This window comes from Antechinus flavipes, chromosome 3 (genome assembly GCF_016432865.1).
Source record: "Antechinus flavipes isolate AdamAnt ecotype Samford, QLD, Australia chromosome 3, AdamAnt_v2, whole genome shotgun sequence".
NCBI classification, from domain to species: Eukaryota; Metazoa; Chordata; class Mammalia; order Dasyuromorphia; family Dasyuridae; genus Antechinus; species Antechinus flavipes.
Genome location: NC_067400.1, coordinates 382,501,887 through 382,520,891, shown reverse-complemented (window position 1 = coordinate 382,520,891; position 19,005 = coordinate 382,501,887). Strand labels below are relative to the sequence as shown.

At 33.9% G+C, this 19,005-nt stretch overlaps 1 protein-coding gene across 3 annotated transcripts in view; it reads left to right on the top strand.

The window, feature by feature from the left end:
- Nucleotides 1-19,005, top strand: part of SGO2 (shugoshin 2) — a 30,121-nt gene that overhangs the window by 3,802 nt on the left and 7,314 nt on the right. For 2 of the 3 annotated variants that reach the window (XM_051985909.1, XM_051985908.1), the window contains exons 3-8: nucleotides 2,109-2,284; nucleotides 3,870-3,947; nucleotides 6,957-7,045; nucleotides 8,566-8,840; nucleotides 11,064-13,184; nucleotides 17,019-17,163. In XM_051985909.1, coding sequence (XP_051841869.1) covers nucleotides 2,109-2,284; nucleotides 3,870-3,947; nucleotides 6,957-7,045; nucleotides 8,566-8,840; nucleotides 11,064-13,184; nucleotides 17,019-17,163 — 2,884 coding nt within the window. The remainder of the gene's footprint in view (nucleotides 1-2,108; nucleotides 2,285-3,869; nucleotides 3,948-6,956; nucleotides 7,046-8,565; nucleotides 8,841-11,063; nucleotides 13,185-17,018; nucleotides 17,164-19,005) is intronic. The other variant, XM_051985910.1, reaches the window with a different exon arrangement.

The window sequence follows — 19,005 nt, the reverse complement described above, 5'->3', positions numbered from 1 at the left end:
TTAATAGGAAATTTTGTGTAATATTGTCTATACTAGAAAAAGGGGAATTAACAACAATAAAACAGACATCCAGATTATCTCAGAGTAACCATTCTCAATACTGAAAAATAATTCAGGATTAATTTTAAAGGAGAAATTGGCATCATTTCAGAAGCAGGCTGCCACTTTTCTTCAGACATGCAATTATTTAAGGATAATTTTGGAGCATTTGTTTCTTCAGAAGAAAGCAGTCCTAAATGGAGTACAGCATTACTGGATTCATTTAGCATGAGGCCTATGGGAGTTTTGGGGGAGAATAAAGAAGGATGGTGCTGATTAAAAGTTAGGAAAGGTCCAAAAGCAAATTTTAACTATTCAACACTTTTGACTTCAAATTTGCCTGCCAAAGGGAAAACCTTTGGATTTGCTTTCCAATCCTGATAGAAACAGCTTTCTCCAAGTGACAATGAAAATTATTTCCATAAATTGTTAATTAAAGTCTGTTTTAGAAGCTAAGGGAAAGTATCCTGGGAGCATCCAAGCCTTGACTCTTTAGCATAGCCTTTAACTTTGGATGAATGAAGCAAATTTTGTGTCTGAAGTCTATTAATAACCGATAACTCAGCCCCTTATTGTGGTTAAAAGCTTCATGTCACTAATTAACTCCAATCCCTAGGTAGCTTTATTTAATTCCAAATAGCTTTGTGGAGCAGCAGGAGTTATACTGTGATATAGTAGAAAGGATGCTGAATGTTAAATTCAAATTCTACCTGCTGGTGTATGAATGGTCACTTCCCTTTTCAGAACCTTAGTTATGTTATACTTAGGCTACAGATGATATATACTTTTATTCCAGCTTTATACTACTATTGTGAAAAAAAGCACTCTATAAGCCTAAAGATGCTATAGAAATATGAATTACTACTTGGAACCTTAAGGACTGCACTGGAAAAATATCTCATTCTAGCTTCCATTAATTTTAGATTGCCTATTTTAGATGCCTGTTGGCTACAACTTCCAAGAGTGCTCTAGATTTATCCAAGTTTTCTAGTGTGTTTCACAGAATTGTTCGATTTTCATGAGGTGGCTCAATTTATAAAAGTCCTGATTTACTTGATTAAAATTAGATTTAACCACAATGTAACTCATCTTAAATAATTTATGTGTTCTTGAATAAATTGCCTATAAATAAGAAATCATAAATCTAGTTATACTTTGAATTCATTGCAACAGTGCAATTTAAGGGAAACTTTACAAAGGATTCATACTATTAAAGCAATCCTACTAAAATAATTCAGAATTTATTTATAATGTTATTGGTAACTATAAATGACAAGTTCAAGGTTAGAATGCCATGAATCCCTAGAAATAGCTGCTAGGATATTTGGTAAAGGTAAAGTATCCCATGAGATTTAGATAGTCTGCCAACTTTGAAGTGAATACCCAAAACTCATCTCAACTAATGGTAGTATAATCGCTTAAATTAATTTTAAGATTCAATTTTCCTTGGATTTTCATTCTATGAAATAACAATTCTTACTCTTGATTAATTTGTAACTTCTTCCCCCAAACCATGTGGAAGGATAACTCCAGTATTGAAAAAAGTGTTCTCTACATGACCTGCATTTCTGAATTATCACACATGAAGTCTATCTTCTGGTGTCTCCATTCTGTTTTCACACACATTATTTCTCTTTGTGTGAATGCTTTCCCCTGTTGATTATCTTCAAATTATTCTGTTATATATGTCTTATATATACATAGTTCTTTACTTATTTTCTTGCCTATTAGACTATGATCTCCTTGAGAACAGAATTGTTAAGAATTTTTTTTTTTGTCTTTCTTTGCTTCTTCAGCACTTAGCACAATACTTGGTACATATAATAGGTGCTTAATTAATGCTTGTTGACAATCAGAACATAAGTTGAGAACTTATGTGTTCTTGAGAGAAATGGTCTCAATTTAGTGATCCATCTTTTTTCTTCAGGCTTCACCTCTAGACTGCTTTTTTAAATTCATATAGTTACCCACTCTTTTTGACATTTAAATGTCATTGGACATAAATGGCAATAGTATATGAAAGAAATTTTAAAGGATAACATTAACTATTTTCTTCTCTCCTTACATAGACAATTCCTCTATCGTTAAGATTTCTTTAAAACACAACAACAGGGCATTGGCTCATGCTCTGAGTATAGAAAAAGAAAATTCTCGAAAACTGACAACTGAAAAAATGTTGTTGCACAAAGAAGTGGAGAAATTGAGTTTTCGAAATGCTTTTCTTCGTCAAAAGCTAAATCGTCTGGTATGGTATCTATGCTGTATTATTTTTGAATTTATGTGGTCACTCAAAACCATTTACCTGGATTTTGTAGGAAAAAAAAGTGAGGCTTCTAAAAATATTATGGAAATTTCCTTCCTATACATTGCTGAAATTTATGATGCCATGATAATTCTAGGAAAAGAGAGAAAGTTGCTATATAGATTTCTTTTAATTTTGTGTATTGTAAATATATATATATGTGTGTGTGTGTATATATATTTGCCACAGATTATCATCAGCACCACTTTACTATTTAGTATAAATAGTATACTTTCCTAAGGCTGTAAAGAATTTAAAAGAAAAGATCTCAATTGAGTTTAATCAATGTGAGAAGGAAGGAGGATTCCCAGACTACTATTTAAATGAATGCAAATCAAATAGAATGAAGGTTTTTATGATTGATTTCTCAATCCTCCATTTAGTCCCCAATATAGAAGGAACTTGTTTGGGGGAATATTTTGGAAAGACTCATGATTAAAAAAAAAAAAAAAAACTAACTTTAATTAAACTGAACTATCAGATGAGGGCATTCCTTCTGCTAATGTAGATTGGCATCTTTTCTGCAACTTAATTTTTGAGAATTGTCTAAAGTTTAATTTTACACATTTAGACTTGTTTATGGCTTCTGATACTTGTGCTATGTTATGATAGAAGAAAGGCTGATGAATAGTTTGTGATTTCACTCTATAAAGCTACTTTTGTGAAAAGAGCACTGAACTTGTACTAAGTAGTCTCAGGTTTACATCTAGGCTCTTAAATCTAATGGTTATGTGGGCTGGACAAGTTACCTGCCTCAGGGTCCCCTCATCTATAAAACAAGAATAATGATTCATAGGATTTTGAGGGAACTTTATAAACCTTAGCTCTGTAATCATTAGACCCTTCAAATGCCTTAGTGACATGTGTGATATTGAATAAATCACTTAATCTCTGTGAAATTCAGTTTTTCTCATCTCTCAAAGTAAGGAGACTGGACTAGAGGGTTTTTAAGGCCCTTGTAAGCTCCACATCTCTAATTCTTGAGCATAGATTTAGGGATTGAAGCTGTGATTTCATTGATTGAGGTAACTACCAGATGAAGAAGCTCCCTTTGCCACTGCTGCCTAGCACCTTTTCTGCAACTTAGGTCTTAGAGAATTGCTTAAAGTTCTGAAAAGCGCCTTGCATGGGGTCACACAGCCAGTTTGAGTTCTTGAATCCAACTCTTTGATTAGAAGCCAGCTCTCTACTTAACTATACCAGTAGTGTATAACTCAAAAATATCCTCATAGACCCGATTGACTTAGAAAATTATAATTAAACATTATCTATATTTATATTGGATTTTTATTTATATGAGTTTGACATTTGTGTACTATACCATATTGTCTCGATCCCAAAAGTGCTATAACAATATTAGTTGCTAATAATATTTCATTCTGGGTTATTGTTTATCACACCGTTTAATTAGTACATAACACTAAAAGTAATCTTGTAAATCTTCCACAGACTACAAAGACATACATATACATATATCACCACTAACTTTGAATTTTGTTTGACTAAAAAGTCTATTTTATATCTATAGCATAAAACTCTTATAGAAACAGAAGCCTTTGTCAGCAGTAACTTGATATCTGCAATCGAAATGACAAGTCAACCTGAAGTAAGTATCAGTCTTATAAATGCTATATTACTAAAACTAATAGCAAATAATTTTTAAGACTTTCTGGTCTATTCATCTTCACAATTCAGAAAGACTTAAGTTCTTAATTGTTTTCTAGTATTCTTAAAAACTTTGAAGTGTTGTATATTTCTTACCAGAACAAGTGTGTTTTACTTCTTTTTCTCTTTTGCATTCTTAATGATGTATGTAAGTTAAGGATTCTAGTTGGGATTCTAACAATGACAAATCATTAATTTTTGAATATTTTGAGAAATTTTTTTCTTTTTTTTTTTAAACTCATTACAAGATTACTCCATTGTTTTACTTGTAAAATTTATATTCCATTTCTATCTTGACACTTTTTTTAATGTTACTACATATTCAGCTCTTTCTGATTTTGTATTTTTCAGTTATAGTTTCATTATATGTTACAAATTGTTTTTTTTGAAGGTGGTGTGGTATAGAGTGAATAGAATTTAGGGTCAGAGTATCTGAGTTCAAATCCTGCCATTTGCTTCTTTTGTGACCCTAAACAAATTGTCTTTTTCTTAGATTGTCCTCTATAAAATGAGGGAGATTGAATTATTTTGGGGTAATAGGTGCTGTAATATATAGAATGCTAGACCTGGAATCTGGAAGACTCTTCTTCTTGAGTTCAACTCTGGCCTAAGACACTTACTAATTGTGTGACCCAGAGCAAGTCACTTAACTATGCTTCAGTTTCATCATCTGTAGCATGAGCTGGAGAAGGAAATGACAAACTGTTCCAGTATTTTTGCCAAATCTCAAATGGGGCCAAAAAGAGTCAGACACAAGTGATTTGACTGAGCAGTAATAGCAGAATTAGGTCACTGTTAAGGTATCTTTTACTTATAAATCTCCAATCCCATTAAAAAAAAAAAAAGAATGGGTTAAAAGGTAATATATTTCCAGTTTACAGAACATAGCTGAAATGGAGCCAGAAAGAAATCCATTTGTTTTCTTATTGAAACAATGCCATTTGCAATTAAAAAAAAAAGTATTTAGAATTTTTAATATTAAAAAAGGAAGAAAGGCTATAAAAATTAAAATTTTTTTCATGGGACCTCTCTTTGCAATGTGGAATATAAAGGCTCGGTATTGCTCAGTGGAATACTTTTTTTTAGAAACAGCAGTTTAGTCCTATTTTCTTTCTTCCTTTTTTTTGGGGGGAGTTGGGATTAACTGACTTGCCTAGGTTCACACAGGCAGGAAGTGCTAAGTGTCTGGGCCAGATTTGATTCCAGGGCTGGGACTGGTCTTTTATCCATTGTGCCATTTAGCTGTCAGATTCATGTATTAAAAATAATAACAATATATAATCCTATATGATTTCATTAATATTTAATTATTTTAAAAATTAATATTACCAATTTGAAATGGTAGTCTTCAGATTTTAACTTTTTGTTATAGAAATATAGATATAAAAATTCTTATTCTCTAAGCTCTCTTTATGTAAAGTAAGGGCAGGAAATATTACAGATTGCACTGCCAGCACGTAATCCTGGATACAAAATTTACTTTAGAGATGTTAGACTTTGGGCCTAACTCTTTATGACATAAGCTCTTAAAGCAAATTATCTTTGTAGATGCTGCTATAAGCTAATGATATATTCATAATTGCCATAATCATGGAATTGTAATAATTATCCCTACCAAAAAATATCAGCTTCTTTACAAATTAAACAAAACTTACCCTCCACCTTAATAAATCAGTCTAATTTTAATTGATGGCAAACATCATAGCAGATAAGTTAGCAAAAGTATTAAGTTTCTTTTATATTTATTTGTTTGAAGATCCTTTTATCTTCATTAAAATATTATTCAGAAAATGATGCATTTTAATTTTCTGGATGTCACTATTTTTCCAGTGATACTTGAGTTCTAAGAAAATGTCCTTCAAATTTTGTGTACGTTCCTTTCAGTACAATATGTTTTAAGTTTGAACATATACTGCGCGCTCCCTCGCTCTCTCTCTCTCTCTGTGTATGTATAAAAATGTTTATGTATAAAATGTTTTATTTTTTCCTAGATTTACAGACCTTGTTTATGTTCTCCCTGAACCTAATAACAACAATAAAAGAAGAAAAATAATTTTTTTCCTTAAAAAAGATTCACTGTGAACTCCATCAGAATTTCCCAGTGAATCTGCTTATACCACATTTTTCCCCCTCAGTCAACTGAAGCTGACCCTATGTGACTTCAATGAGAATTGAACAAATAGGAAAGAAGTTGACCCTTGCATTTAAGGGGCAGTTTTCTGCAATGGGCAAATATAACTTTGTGTAGATAACAGAAAAGATAAAGTAAAAAGAAAAGTTGTACTCTTTGTCTTCTCTCCTACACCATTTGAAATTTCTAAATATATTTGTATTATAGAAGAGTAATGGGTGGTATAGTCTGTCAAAATAATTCTAGTTTGGATTAGACCAAAATGTAATGTTCAGTTATGCCATTAATTGTGGTCCCTCAGTAGTAAAAGTGGTATGAACAGTCTCTTTTGTGATCGTGGACAAATTACTTAATCTTTAGTTACTTCGGTTTCTTTATCTATAAAATGATGAGTTTGAATTAAATTGCTTCAATGGTCTATTCCAGTTTTAATATTCCTTAAGGAAATCTTAAATTCCTATTGGATTTCCATTTTAAGAGTAGGTGACTTTAGTACTCATGGGAGTTTATTAAAATTCTTTTAGAAGTAATATTCTCCCTCTCCTTCTCTGTTTTTCTTTATCTCTTCTATCCATACCTTTGAGTAATTTTTCAATTGTATATACATTATTGTAGCGAACATTTAATATTAAAACTTCATTGAATTCTTAGTGACTTTTTATCATTTTAAAATTAATTGTATTTACTATTTTATAAATCCATTTTAAAATTTATTTTCAGAAAGAATCTTAAAAATTGAAAATGGTTGGAAACTATTATACTACTAAATAAATTATCTTCTATCCTCTCATTTTCTTTTTGTTCTCTTTTCTATAATAGGATTTTCAAAGTCCTTCTCTATTGCTGACCAGCCAGAAGAAGAAAGGTATTGGCAATCAGCGGGATTTATTACACCATTCATTTGGGAGGTAATTTTTTCATAAGTTAAGTGGATATTGAAATTTGACCACCTGAACAAAATTAAATGTGGAACTAGTATTTATTTCAGTTGTTTATATGTTGAGATCTTTCCACTTTCCTTTGTTCTGTTTCTATTTGTCAACTTCATTGTGCTTTCAATTTCCATTTGACTATCTGTATTTAACTCAGTTAAATGTTTTCCTTCTTTATGTTGTTCAAAGGAAAACAATGAAAACATTTGCAGTATTATGTGACTAAACATAAGAATATATATTTTTTATTTTCGTATAACTGTTTCATGTAATGTTTGATCCTATCATCCTTTACATAATGATGGGTTTTTACATAAATATAATTTATCCACAACAAGGGGGGGAGGAGGGGGAAGGTACATTTCATAAAAACACCCATCTAATTGCAAATCATGTTGTTGTTTTCATGTCTGAAAAATTTAGGGATGAGGACTTTAATAAGTATAGGTTAAATATTGTTCGTATTAAGTAAATTCTTGTTGTTTTTCCTTTATTCTCGAGGAGGCCATGACATTAGCGAAGTGATGCCATGACAAGCAAGTGAATTGGATTTAAGTGAGGGAGGGCTGGGCAAGGTCACCTGCCTCACTTTGCCCTCCAAAGCCACCTGAGTCCAGTGGCCAGATATAGATTAAAAGGACTGGAGGTAGTCCTCGATACACTGGGGAGACCTTGGCTTTTACAGATCTCAGTTTGATTGAGAGAGCACCTATCCAGTGATTCAGGCTCAGAAGGAATTTAGGCAAAGAATGGACAAGAGGCATCCAGTCAACCTTGTTTGAAGAACCCCTAGAAAAGGAATACTTTGATCCTGACACAACCCAGAGTCAGTTCTGACTCATCATTAGTTAAGTTTTTCCCAGTTTTTCCTCCTGGCCTCCCTCCTAATAAAATACTTTATATGAAAATAGCAGTGTAAACACATAATCTATGTGGTTCTAAAAATGTTTTCCTATTTTCAATAGGAATATTGAATAGAATATTCTATTCTATCAATAGAATAAGGAGAAGTAAAAGGTTTATTTTGAAACTGATATTAGTTTCTCTAGAAATCATATTTCTCTTAATTGTTTTTCTCTTTTTCTTCCCTCTGCCTTAACTTTTCCCCCATCACTTCTCAAATCCTAGAATAGATAAGACCCTTTTACTTTTAAGTCCAGTTATTGTTTAATTGCTCAATTGATAAAGAAATCATGAGCTTCCGGAATCATCAAGCTTGTAAAAATGGGACATGTTTGTTGAAGGTGGATAAAGAACATGAAAACTGAAACTCTGAAGCTGTTTCTGATCCATAATTATCTCTAGAAAACTTTTAAGGGGACATAGAAAAGAATACAGAATAGGTTATAATTTACTTCATTAGAGGGAATACCCACATTAATGTGATCATAGATCCATTTGAGTTATCTCTTTAGCAATTCTCTGGTCCTAAGTAAATGGCTCTTTTGAATACCATCTATGAAACATACTAAACAATAATCTCATTTTTAAAATAGAGAAATTCCTCACATCAGACCTACCCATTTGGCTATGAGAGTTCTGCTTACATCAGCAGATGATGATGATGATGGTGATGATAAAGAGACATTTCATGGCAACAGTTTCACAACCAAGAAAGTACCTGATTCTCTCACTCCAGTAGCATCCAAAGTATCTTTATCTAATGAGTTCCATTTGGAATTATTGCAAAGTCCTGGAAAAAATGATCAGGAGATAAATGCCCAAGATAATCCAGGGAGAAATTTTTCTACGACCAGTGTGCTTTCCACAGGTAAGACCTTTTTAAAACAATTATATTAAAGTTTATATGTGTGTTTTTTTCTTGAAGTTATGGTTTTCCTTTAGGATCAAAGGAAATTTTATAACTGTCATTTCAACATGTTGACCAAGTATCTTTTTTCCAATACTGCCACTTGTTGGGGAAATGCTATAAGTGGCATACTGGCAATGGTGATAATGCCTATCCTTACAGTTCTGTTCAGAAATAGTTTTGACATGTCTCAGTATCATCCCTGTAAAGTTGAATGATCAGTTTTTATTTATATTATTGATAATACTTAAAGTAATTTGTATTTATTTTAGCCATAGATTGGAGGAATTAAGATAATTGACGCAAACTGTGTCATCCTGGATCTGGAGTTTACATTTGATTGCTTTCCTTCCTACCCTTGCCCCCCAAGAAAAGCTTTAAAAGGAAATGAAGTTCTAGTTAGTTTCCCATCTGTAACTATTTTTGTTACTGTTATTGGTAGGAGTTATTTAAATGTCTGAAAATAAAAAAGTAAAGATTTTATTAGTGATTTCGGAAGTGAAATGTTTATGGGCTTTTTAAACTAAACTATTTAGTTTCAACTTCCTCATTTTTAAAAATAAAGGGAAGAGAATTAGGGTACCCCCTAATCACACAGAAAACATTAATTCAGGCTCAGAAAGTGAATACAGATTGGATAAGATCCACAAGTATGTTATTTTCTTTTAACCATTACAGAAATCTAAAATATCTACTTTTAGAAAAGAAAGTCTGACTTTTCACGAAGCAAAAACCTGTTTTTTGTAAGGCTGAACAAACTTTCTCAAATTATTTTAATTAGTACTACCAAAAAACCCCAAAACTTATAATTAATTTTTTAAATGGCTTTGTTTTTAATGAAGTAGAAGAAGGAAACAGGTATTTAATAAACACTTCACATATATTGTTTGATCCTTACCACATTCTGGGGGATGAGTACTTTCATTATCCCTATTTTATTGAAAAAATTGAGTCAAACAGAGGTGGATTTCCCCAGGATCACATAACTAGGAAGTTTCTGAGGGTGGATTTTATCTGAGTTCTAAGCCCTGTGTTCTATCTACTTGCTCTATCTAACCAAATATCTTATACATATTTCATGTCAGATTAAAAATTAGTAAACTTAACACAGTAAAACATTGCCTTTTATTATGGAGACAATTTGAATCCCAGTTCTGCTAGTTATTTCTCCCCAACTGTGTATGGCCTTGGTTGTATTCTATCGCCTATCTGGTTTTCTGTTTCTTCATTCATAAGATGAGGAGCTTGTATTAGATCTCTAAAGCTTGATATGTTGTGATTGTTATAAAAGACTAGCTCATAATTTATATTTACCTTGTGATCATGTAGGAATGTAGCACTGTAGTTAGGAAGCCCAGTCATTTCTCTGCATCCACATAGACTTCTCTGTTGTACGTCATGGTGATGACTCTTCTCTAGGGGTCTTTAGGTTTTTGAAACATGCACCTTTCCTATTGGAGCATGCACAAGTAAAGAAGATTTGCAGAGAGTGCAGGAAAACATCAAAAACTCAAGTCAAATCAAGAATTCAAGTGTGTACTGTAAGCGAGTTGCTTCAGATTTCAAAGTTCCAGGCAATTTTCTAACACTAGAAATTGTAGAGCAGGTATCTGTCTTTTGGCAGAGACTTTTTTTCACTAGTAACTTATTCCTCATTCCAGTGAAATCACCAATTTGATCCAAAAAAGTTCAGTAGGCAAGGCATGTCCAAAAATATCTCTCGTGTTAGCATCTTTCCCTATCTTGTAGACCTTGGAGATTAGCTTGCTTAGGAAAACCTGCTTTGGCCTTCAGGGTATCAGATTAAAACCAGCAAAAATATTCCTGAGAAATAAGGAACGGAGCCATAGTTGGCCACTAAGGCCTCTTCTCAAAGTTTCAGAAACTTGTGGCAATGGCTCAATACAATTTAGAATTAGGACAAGGTTAGTCTCCTGATTCTTGACAACCCAGGCCATTGGTCATTGTTTATCTCTATAGACACCATTATAAACATTTTGAGTAAACCTTTTTGTAATTTAATTTTTGTTTAAGCCAGTGGTCATAAGCCCATGGGGTTTTAAGAAAGTTTCAACTGATTATAGAATGAGAGGTCATGCTGTGCTTAGGAAGTAATTTGCAATCAGCTGTAAATGCAATAACTCTTCTATTACTGAAATAAATTTATTTCCATTTATTTTATAGAACATCAGTCCCATCCAGAAGAAAGTTCTAAATGTTCCTCAGGTGAACTAAATGTTCAATATGTTGGGCAAGAGAAAAAGAAAAGATCTCGTAGTAGTAGTCAGTCTGGAAATGTGACTGAAAGAAAAAAGCGTCTTCCTTCTTGGGAATCTAATAATTTTTCTGCATCAATTCCCCTTGCAGTGGATTTTGAACAAAAAGTAGTTTCAAATAACATATTAAATCAGAGCAGCAAGATAAATAACTCTGTGGATACAGATACTAAAACACAACAAAATGGATTATGTCATCTTAACTCACAGAATCAATCTGAAAGTAAACTTAATGGAGAACTCTCCACTATGGTGCTCCCCAATGATGAGCAGCAGCTTCAGAAAACAGTATATGAAGCTGATATGGATATAACTGCAGGTGAAATTAGCAAAATTATTACAATTGAAACAGCTGCCAAAAATAAAAGTAATCATAAAACTAAAGCTTCTGGGAAAAAAGTTTTTAGAAAAGTGAAAGATTCAAGCACTGAAAAGAATAGAGAGAAGGCAAAAGTACAATCAAAAACTAGTTCATCTTTACACAGTGAAGCAAGGGATAAAGTTACAGAAGAAAGCAGTTCTCTTACTTTGGCTGATGATAAATCAGAAGATCAGACACTCACTTTGGATTCTAAACAGCTTGATCAGTTGAACACCTTGAAGAATATGTTTCAGAAAAGTAGTGAACAAAATGTAGTACAAATTTCACAGCATCATGGCAAAAAGAACAAAGCAAGAAAAACCTATGTTGTAAGTGATGAAGAAAGAGTTTCTCTTTTCCCTCCCATGTCAAATAAATCCTCCCAGGACAACAATTGTGGTATGGGATGTAGTTTCCAAACTTTTGATAAAGGCAAAGACTTTAGAAGGACATTTGTGGTAGATAATTCAAAGAAAGATGCATGCTTTCCAAGTCAAAAGGATAATGAAACAGACCCTGGAATATTAGAAAACTTGGAAAATGAGCTACAAACAATTCTTCATTGTACCAAAGGTAGCCAAAGCTCCTCTGATTGTAGGACCCAAGATTCATTAAGTATAGAAAAGCAGATCACTTACGTGCAGCCTTCCAAACAAAGGACAACAAATTTAAGCAGAATGTCTTCAAAACATAGCAGGAAAGAGAGAACATATGAAATATTTTCTGAAATTAACCAGCTACACGAAAATAATGACAGAGTTGTGTACCACAAAGAGAGCCATGTGGAAGACCTTAATTCAGAAACAAACAAATCGGAAAAAAGCACTAAATACCAAGTGAACAGCATTAAAAATGCATCTTGTGTAGAAGTCAGTAAGAAAATGGAAAATTATAATCAATGCTCAGATCTTCAAAAACTAGATAAAAAATATAGCAAGAATTCATTGGGCAAACCAATGAGTTTATTGATAAAATCTAAACCCAAAACCCTTATGCAGGCAACAGATCTCACTCAACATTCTGTCCTCTTGGAATCAGGTTCAAAATATTTGAGAGAGCTGAATAATTATCCTGAAAGCCAGAATGAGCATCAGAAGGGTCAGACACAAAGTACAACTACAACTCTGAATAGAAAAAAATCTCTCAATTCTTTCATGAACGTGACTACAGGAAATGAATTACATGTTAATGTATCAAATAAAAGAAGAGAATCCAAATCAAAAAAGAGCCGAAAGACTTATGTAGTTGCTCCAATTGAGCAAAATGAAGTTGAGGAGAAAATACCTGAAACTATTGAGGAAAGGTTAAGATTATGTGATTCTGAGCAAGTTAATCAGGAACAAAATTTGGAAAATGAGAAAATAAGCAAAACAAAACCAGATCAGTCCATTTGTAATCCAGTAATGGAGTCCAGTTCTTGTCATTTGAAGTCTTTAACTCAGATGGATGGTTCATTTAATACAAGGCAGTGTTCTCCTTATACCACCTTGAAAGAGGATTTATTAAACTCTGGCATTCTAATAGCTAGAGATCAGAAACTTTCAGACAATGTTACTCTGAAGGAACCCATCTTTCAAGTGTCTGACACTGAGCAAAAGCATGCTTTCCAAGAGAAAACAGAAGGGACGATATTTCTAGTTGACAGAAGAACAGAAACAACTGGAAAAGGTAAGCATTAAGACACTTAAAGTAATAATCAACAAGATAAGAACCTTCTATTCACTTGGAAGGTTAGTGTTTAGCTATGTCTCTGTCAACAAGCATTTATTAACAACCTTTTATGTGTGTCTGTCCTTGACAGACAAAATCAGAATGAATCTGTGCTTTACAAACTTGATTTTGAAAGACATCTGGACTTAACCAGTGCTTTGCATATTCAACACTTGATAGCTTTGGGGCCTTTATCCCCAGTTCTTTTTTTTAACTCATTCTCACTTTCTCTAAGTTATCTCATAATCCTTCCTACTTGTTTAGGTTTATTGAGGCTATTAAATAGACTCTTTCCCCACCCCAGAGTATTTTTTCTTCAATTTCATGTAAAGGTAGTTTTCAACATTCACTTTTTTAAGATTTAGAATTGCAGGTTTTCTTATCGTCTACTCCCCTCCCTGAGACAGCAAGCAATCTAATATAGGTTACATATGTACAATCATTTTAAACATTTCCATATTAGTAATGTTGTGAAAGAAAAATTTTTAGAAAGGGAAAAACTATAAGAAAGAAAAAACTAACACCAATCTGCATTTTCTCTATAGTTCTTTCACTGGATCTGATGGCATTTTTCATCACAAGTCTATTGGAATTTTCTTGAATCACTGTATTGCAGAGAAGTGCAAAGTCTATCATAGGTGATCATATAAAGCACAGATTCCTTTACTTTCCAATTCCTTGTCACCACAAAAAAAGCTGCTACAAACAGTATTGTACATGTGGTCCTTTCCCCTTTTTATTGTTTTTTTTTGGGGGGGGGTACAGACCCAATAGTGGTGCCACTGGATCAAAGGGTATGCACAGTTTTACACAAGTACAAATTGCTCTACAGATTGGTTGTATCAACTTACAACTCCAACAATACATTAGTGTCCCAGTTTTCCCACAGTTCTTCCAAAATTTATCATTTTCTTTTTCTGTCATCTTAGCCAATCTGATAGGTGTGAGATGATACCTCAGAATTATTTTTATTTGCATATAATAGACTTTTTTTGGTAGTAGAGTTCTACTACTGAGAATGCATTTTTGAGACCAAGAATCTAGAAAAGAATGCTCTTTTCTTGAGTACTTTCCAGGCTGAGAATCTAGAAAAGGGTTGGGGTTTTTTTTGTTGTTGTTTTTTTTTTTTTTTTTTTTTTTCTGGAGTGAGGGTCTGAAAAAGAGTGCTTTCTAGATTGGAAAGCTGGAACTAAAGAATGCTTCCTAGAATGCTTTCATAGACTCTAGAAAAAGTTGCTTTTTCTAGACAGAATGTAGAACCAAAGAGTGCTTTCTAGCGTGCTCGTATAGAACTAGAAAAGGGTTGCTCTTCTAGACTGAGAATGTCAAAAAGGGTTGTTTTTTAGACTGCTTTGTCTTCCCTATTCTTTCCTTCATAGTGCTGTCAGATTAGTCTAGGTATGTCACTCTTTGCTTAAAACCTTCAAAGATCTGTTGTCACAAAGCCTAGTTCCAACTCCTTGTAGATCTTGTAGATCCCTACAATCTGCCACCACCCAGCTAACTTGGAAATCGAGTACTGTTTCTTTTTTGCTTGTATCCTCAGAACTTAGCACAAAGCTTAGCACTTAATTGAATAGACTTTTCAGCTTTATCTCATCACACTTATCTCCTTGTGCTTGGGGCTTCAAACAAGCCCAGTACTTTCCCATAATTTTGCCTTTGTGCTCTTTATGCCTGGAATGCCTTCCTTGCTTCTTTTGTACCTGTGAAAAATCTACCCATTTTTTAAAAACTCAGCTCAGATTCCTCTACATCTGTTAAGGTTCCCTGATTTCCCTCTCTTGTCCAAAACAGTAATGAGTTTCCCTTTTCCCTTATTTTGCAACTTTTTCACACTTCTCATTCATTTATTGTGTATTATATGGTATTGGCAGGGGATGGGGGGGGGTAAGTCTTAATTTTTTTCTGTATTTAGGGTAATAGTCTTCTACTAGGTAAAAGGTCAATATCTGTTTAATTAGATAAGACCTGCTTTGTGATCAAAATAAATTAATCAACTTTGTTTTCATTTACCTTTAAATGGAAGTAACATTAAGCTGCATCAGTATTATTCAAAGTATTAGATCATGCATTTGATTATGATTATTAGATTCTGAGCATCTACCATGTTTCCCCGATAATAAGACATTGTCTTATTAATTTTTTTTTGGACAGAAAAACACCAGAGGGCTTATTTTCAGGGAAGGGCTTATTTTAATGAACATTGACAGCAATTTTAATAAACAGGTAAATGTGAACAAAAAAAAGTACCTTTATTCAATAATGATCATGTCATCTTCTTCAACAACATCATCATAAGTGTCCATACCCTGAATTCCATCCTGGATGTCTTGTGCCTCTATTTCCTTCAGAAGAAGTGGACCCAATCTGTCATGTCCAGCAATATAGCTCTCTTTAAATGAACATGTCTTGTCCAGGTAACCTGCTCGTAGTGCCTTGGCGACACAGCTGTCAGTAATTTTATCCCATGACTTCTTCATCCAAGTCACGACTTCTTGCAGACAGGGCTTCACAAAGTTTCCACGCTGATTTCTTTCCATTCTATTTTCAATGTAGTCATTGACTTCCATGCGCAAATGGTCCTTGAATGGCTTGTTTATTGCAATATCAGGGGTCTGGAGATAGACAGTCATTCCTGCAGGAATCATTACTTGATCTATTCTTCTCTCTGCAAGGAAGTTCTTCATTTCTTTAAGTGGTGAGTGCTGGCTGAATCCCAGATTATCAGACCTCTGGTTACCTCGCATAACAAGTGGCAGCATTAAATCAACCCACTTTCTTATGGCTTGTGTACATCAGGCTTTTTCGGTTTCAAGAATGTAAATGCCTAATACACGTTCAATCTTATCTTTCTTGCCCTTACTGATGATTAGAGGTGTGGCTTTCTTTCCATCCAAACGAATTGCCAAAACACAGGTGACCCGTGCAGACAGAACAATAAAATTATGACCATCAGTCCTTCTTTTCACTCCATCATGCTCCTCAATAATGTTTTAACCCCATCATGCTCCCTGAGTGCTCCTTCTATCCTCCATGATATCCCCTGAGTGCTCCTTCTATCCTCCATCATGCCCCCTGAGTTCTTCTTTTATCCTCCATCATGCCCCCTCACTCCTGCTTACATACCTGTTTTTTATGTTGTCCTGCCTCAGCTCTCCTCCGCGGCACTGCTCTCAATGGCGCCAGCAAGCAAATCACTGGGGAAGAACAGGATGACGCGCTCACTGCTGCAGCTCTGATTGGATGCAGCTTGGAGCGCAGCGTGCGTTTCACCTGCAGGGGGGAGGGGAGATGGTGCATACAGAGGGTACTGTAATGTAGCGTGTAGCGCAGGAGATCACCTTCACTACAGTAGCAATCTCAATAGGGCTTATTTTCGGGGGAGGGCTTATTTTAGAGGAATCTTACACAGTAAGGGGAGGGCTTATTTTCGGGATAGGTCTTATTATCGGGGAAACACGGTAGTATATTATGTTGCACATAGTAAATAGGTGTATAGAACTGATTAACCTTATAAATTTTTATAATTGTCAGATGATTAAATTGATACAGAATTTATGAAAGCTTTTACAAGTACATTGTGAAAAATAATTTAGAGCCTTCCAAAGCTTTATATTTTTCAGCCTTTAAATATGTTACTTCAGACTAGTTAATGTTGAAGACTAGTGTGCTGGTTTGTGCTTCAAATTTATTTTTTTCTTCTCTGGTAGTATTGAAGTTTTTTTTTTAAGTAGCTATATAGCTCATTATTAAACATTCTATAAAATATAATATTTTCTTTATTTTCAGATCCCAAAGTACTACAGGATTTGAGAAACATTAGTTTTGTTTCTTCTCCTAAGTCTCAGAGCACATCATCTAATGATGTTTCTTCAATTTTGCCAACTAAAAGAAGGCGAGCTGCTGTTTGTTATAAAGAACCAAGTCTTGCAAGGTAAATATCAGTGTTGTTTGTTTGTTTTTTAATGTCTTAAGAGTAAAGTTTTTTCCCCATTATTATTTTTCAAGTCTGTTCAAATTAAATTTCAGCATAGATGAGCCAAAAATCTAATTATCAGTTATATGTCCTGATTATTATTTTAATATAAAGTTTCTTAAACTGTGGGTTGTGACTCCCGTATTGGATTGCATGATTGAATGTGGGAGTTGAAAAATTATGGTTTGTTTCAGTAAATATTTGATTTATATGCCTATTTTAAATAGCTATGCACTTGGGGTCACATAAAAATTTCTCAGGCAAAAAAGGATTGCGAGTTAAAAAAAAAAAACTGAAGTCCTCAAATAGATTCCCTGTTTCAGGTACTCATTAATTCTATCTGAACTATTAGAATAATCTTTTAATTTGGTCATCTTGCCTCTTTTCCTTCTCTTTTTCATTTTCTCCCCCATACAGTTGTCAGACTGTTCTTAAAACATAAATCTTAATGTTTAACATTCACACATTCAAAATTTCTAACTGTTCTTTAATGTCTTTGAGATCATATACAAACGCCTCTGTTTGACAGTTAGGTCTCTCTATAGTCTGGTTGGCACCTACCTTTCCAGTGTTATTTCACATTACTTGACATCAGTTACTCATTGTTCCAGTCAGGGTGGCTCTCTAGGCATTTCAAGATGTGACATCTTTCTCCCACCTTCTTCATATTTTTACACAAAAGCGCTTCTGAGATGTACTAAGAATAGAATTCTTACCTTCTTTCAAGGCAGAGCTCAGGAACCACCTCTTTCATCAATGCTTTTCTGATTTTCCCCATCTCTACCACCTCTACCCTTAATAGCTATTAGTACTCACCTGCTTGAAATTACTTTGGATTTCTTTGATGTACTTTTGCATTTTCTTATAATGTACAGATTGTATCCCCTAGTAGAATCCCAACCCCATCATATTGCTGTGCACCTAGGCTTTGGATTGTCGTCATTGTTTGGGTGGTTTTTTTTTGTTGTTGTTGGGTTTTTTTTGGTCTGGACTATGATTTCATCCTTGTAGGAAAAAACATTTAGAAGTGAAGAAATTCTCTCAAGGTATGCAGATTAGCAAATATTCTATGATGTATTGTCTTAAGATTACATCCACTGAGAAGTTAAGAGACTTGCCTCATTTCATATGATTAGTATGTACCAGAGTCCGGACTTGATTCTGACTCTAAGAAAGTCAAAGAATGTTTAGTGAGAAGGGGCCCAAATGACCACTAAGTCCAGTCTATACCTGAAAAGACTTCCCCACTGGACCAGGGGACAAAGAGATGGCTTTCCTTTGTCTGAAGGCCTCCAATTAGAGAAACAGACTCTGTTCATAGTTCAAAGTCTGAACAAAGTACCTCTTGTTCCACTAGATGTCTAATTATCAGAAAGATTTACTGATAACAAGTCTTACTTTGCTTTTTTGCAGTGTTGGAGTTAGTGCGATTCCAGCATGTGATAATGAGATCTAACATGTGACCATCTTGGTCTGTGAAATATATGGGAGAAGAAGGGCAGGCTTTTGCATTTGAGGCTGAGAAATTGAGAAGTCAGTTTGTTAGAGAAGTCCCTGGGGGAGTGAGGAAGGTAGGAAGGCAATGGAGAAAATCTAAGATGACTGAGCAAAGTGTGAAAATAACTACAGAGGTTTGCTTCTCTTGTATTTATAAACTGGGCACTTAAATTTGTTTAGTGCAAAATTTCAAATGTTGACATTTTGAAAGTGCAATTTCAATGAAGATTTAAAGAAATGTATTCTTTTAGTCATAGATTTGGCTCCTCTAAATGGCTTTACTCATTTGATTTGTTCTAAAAC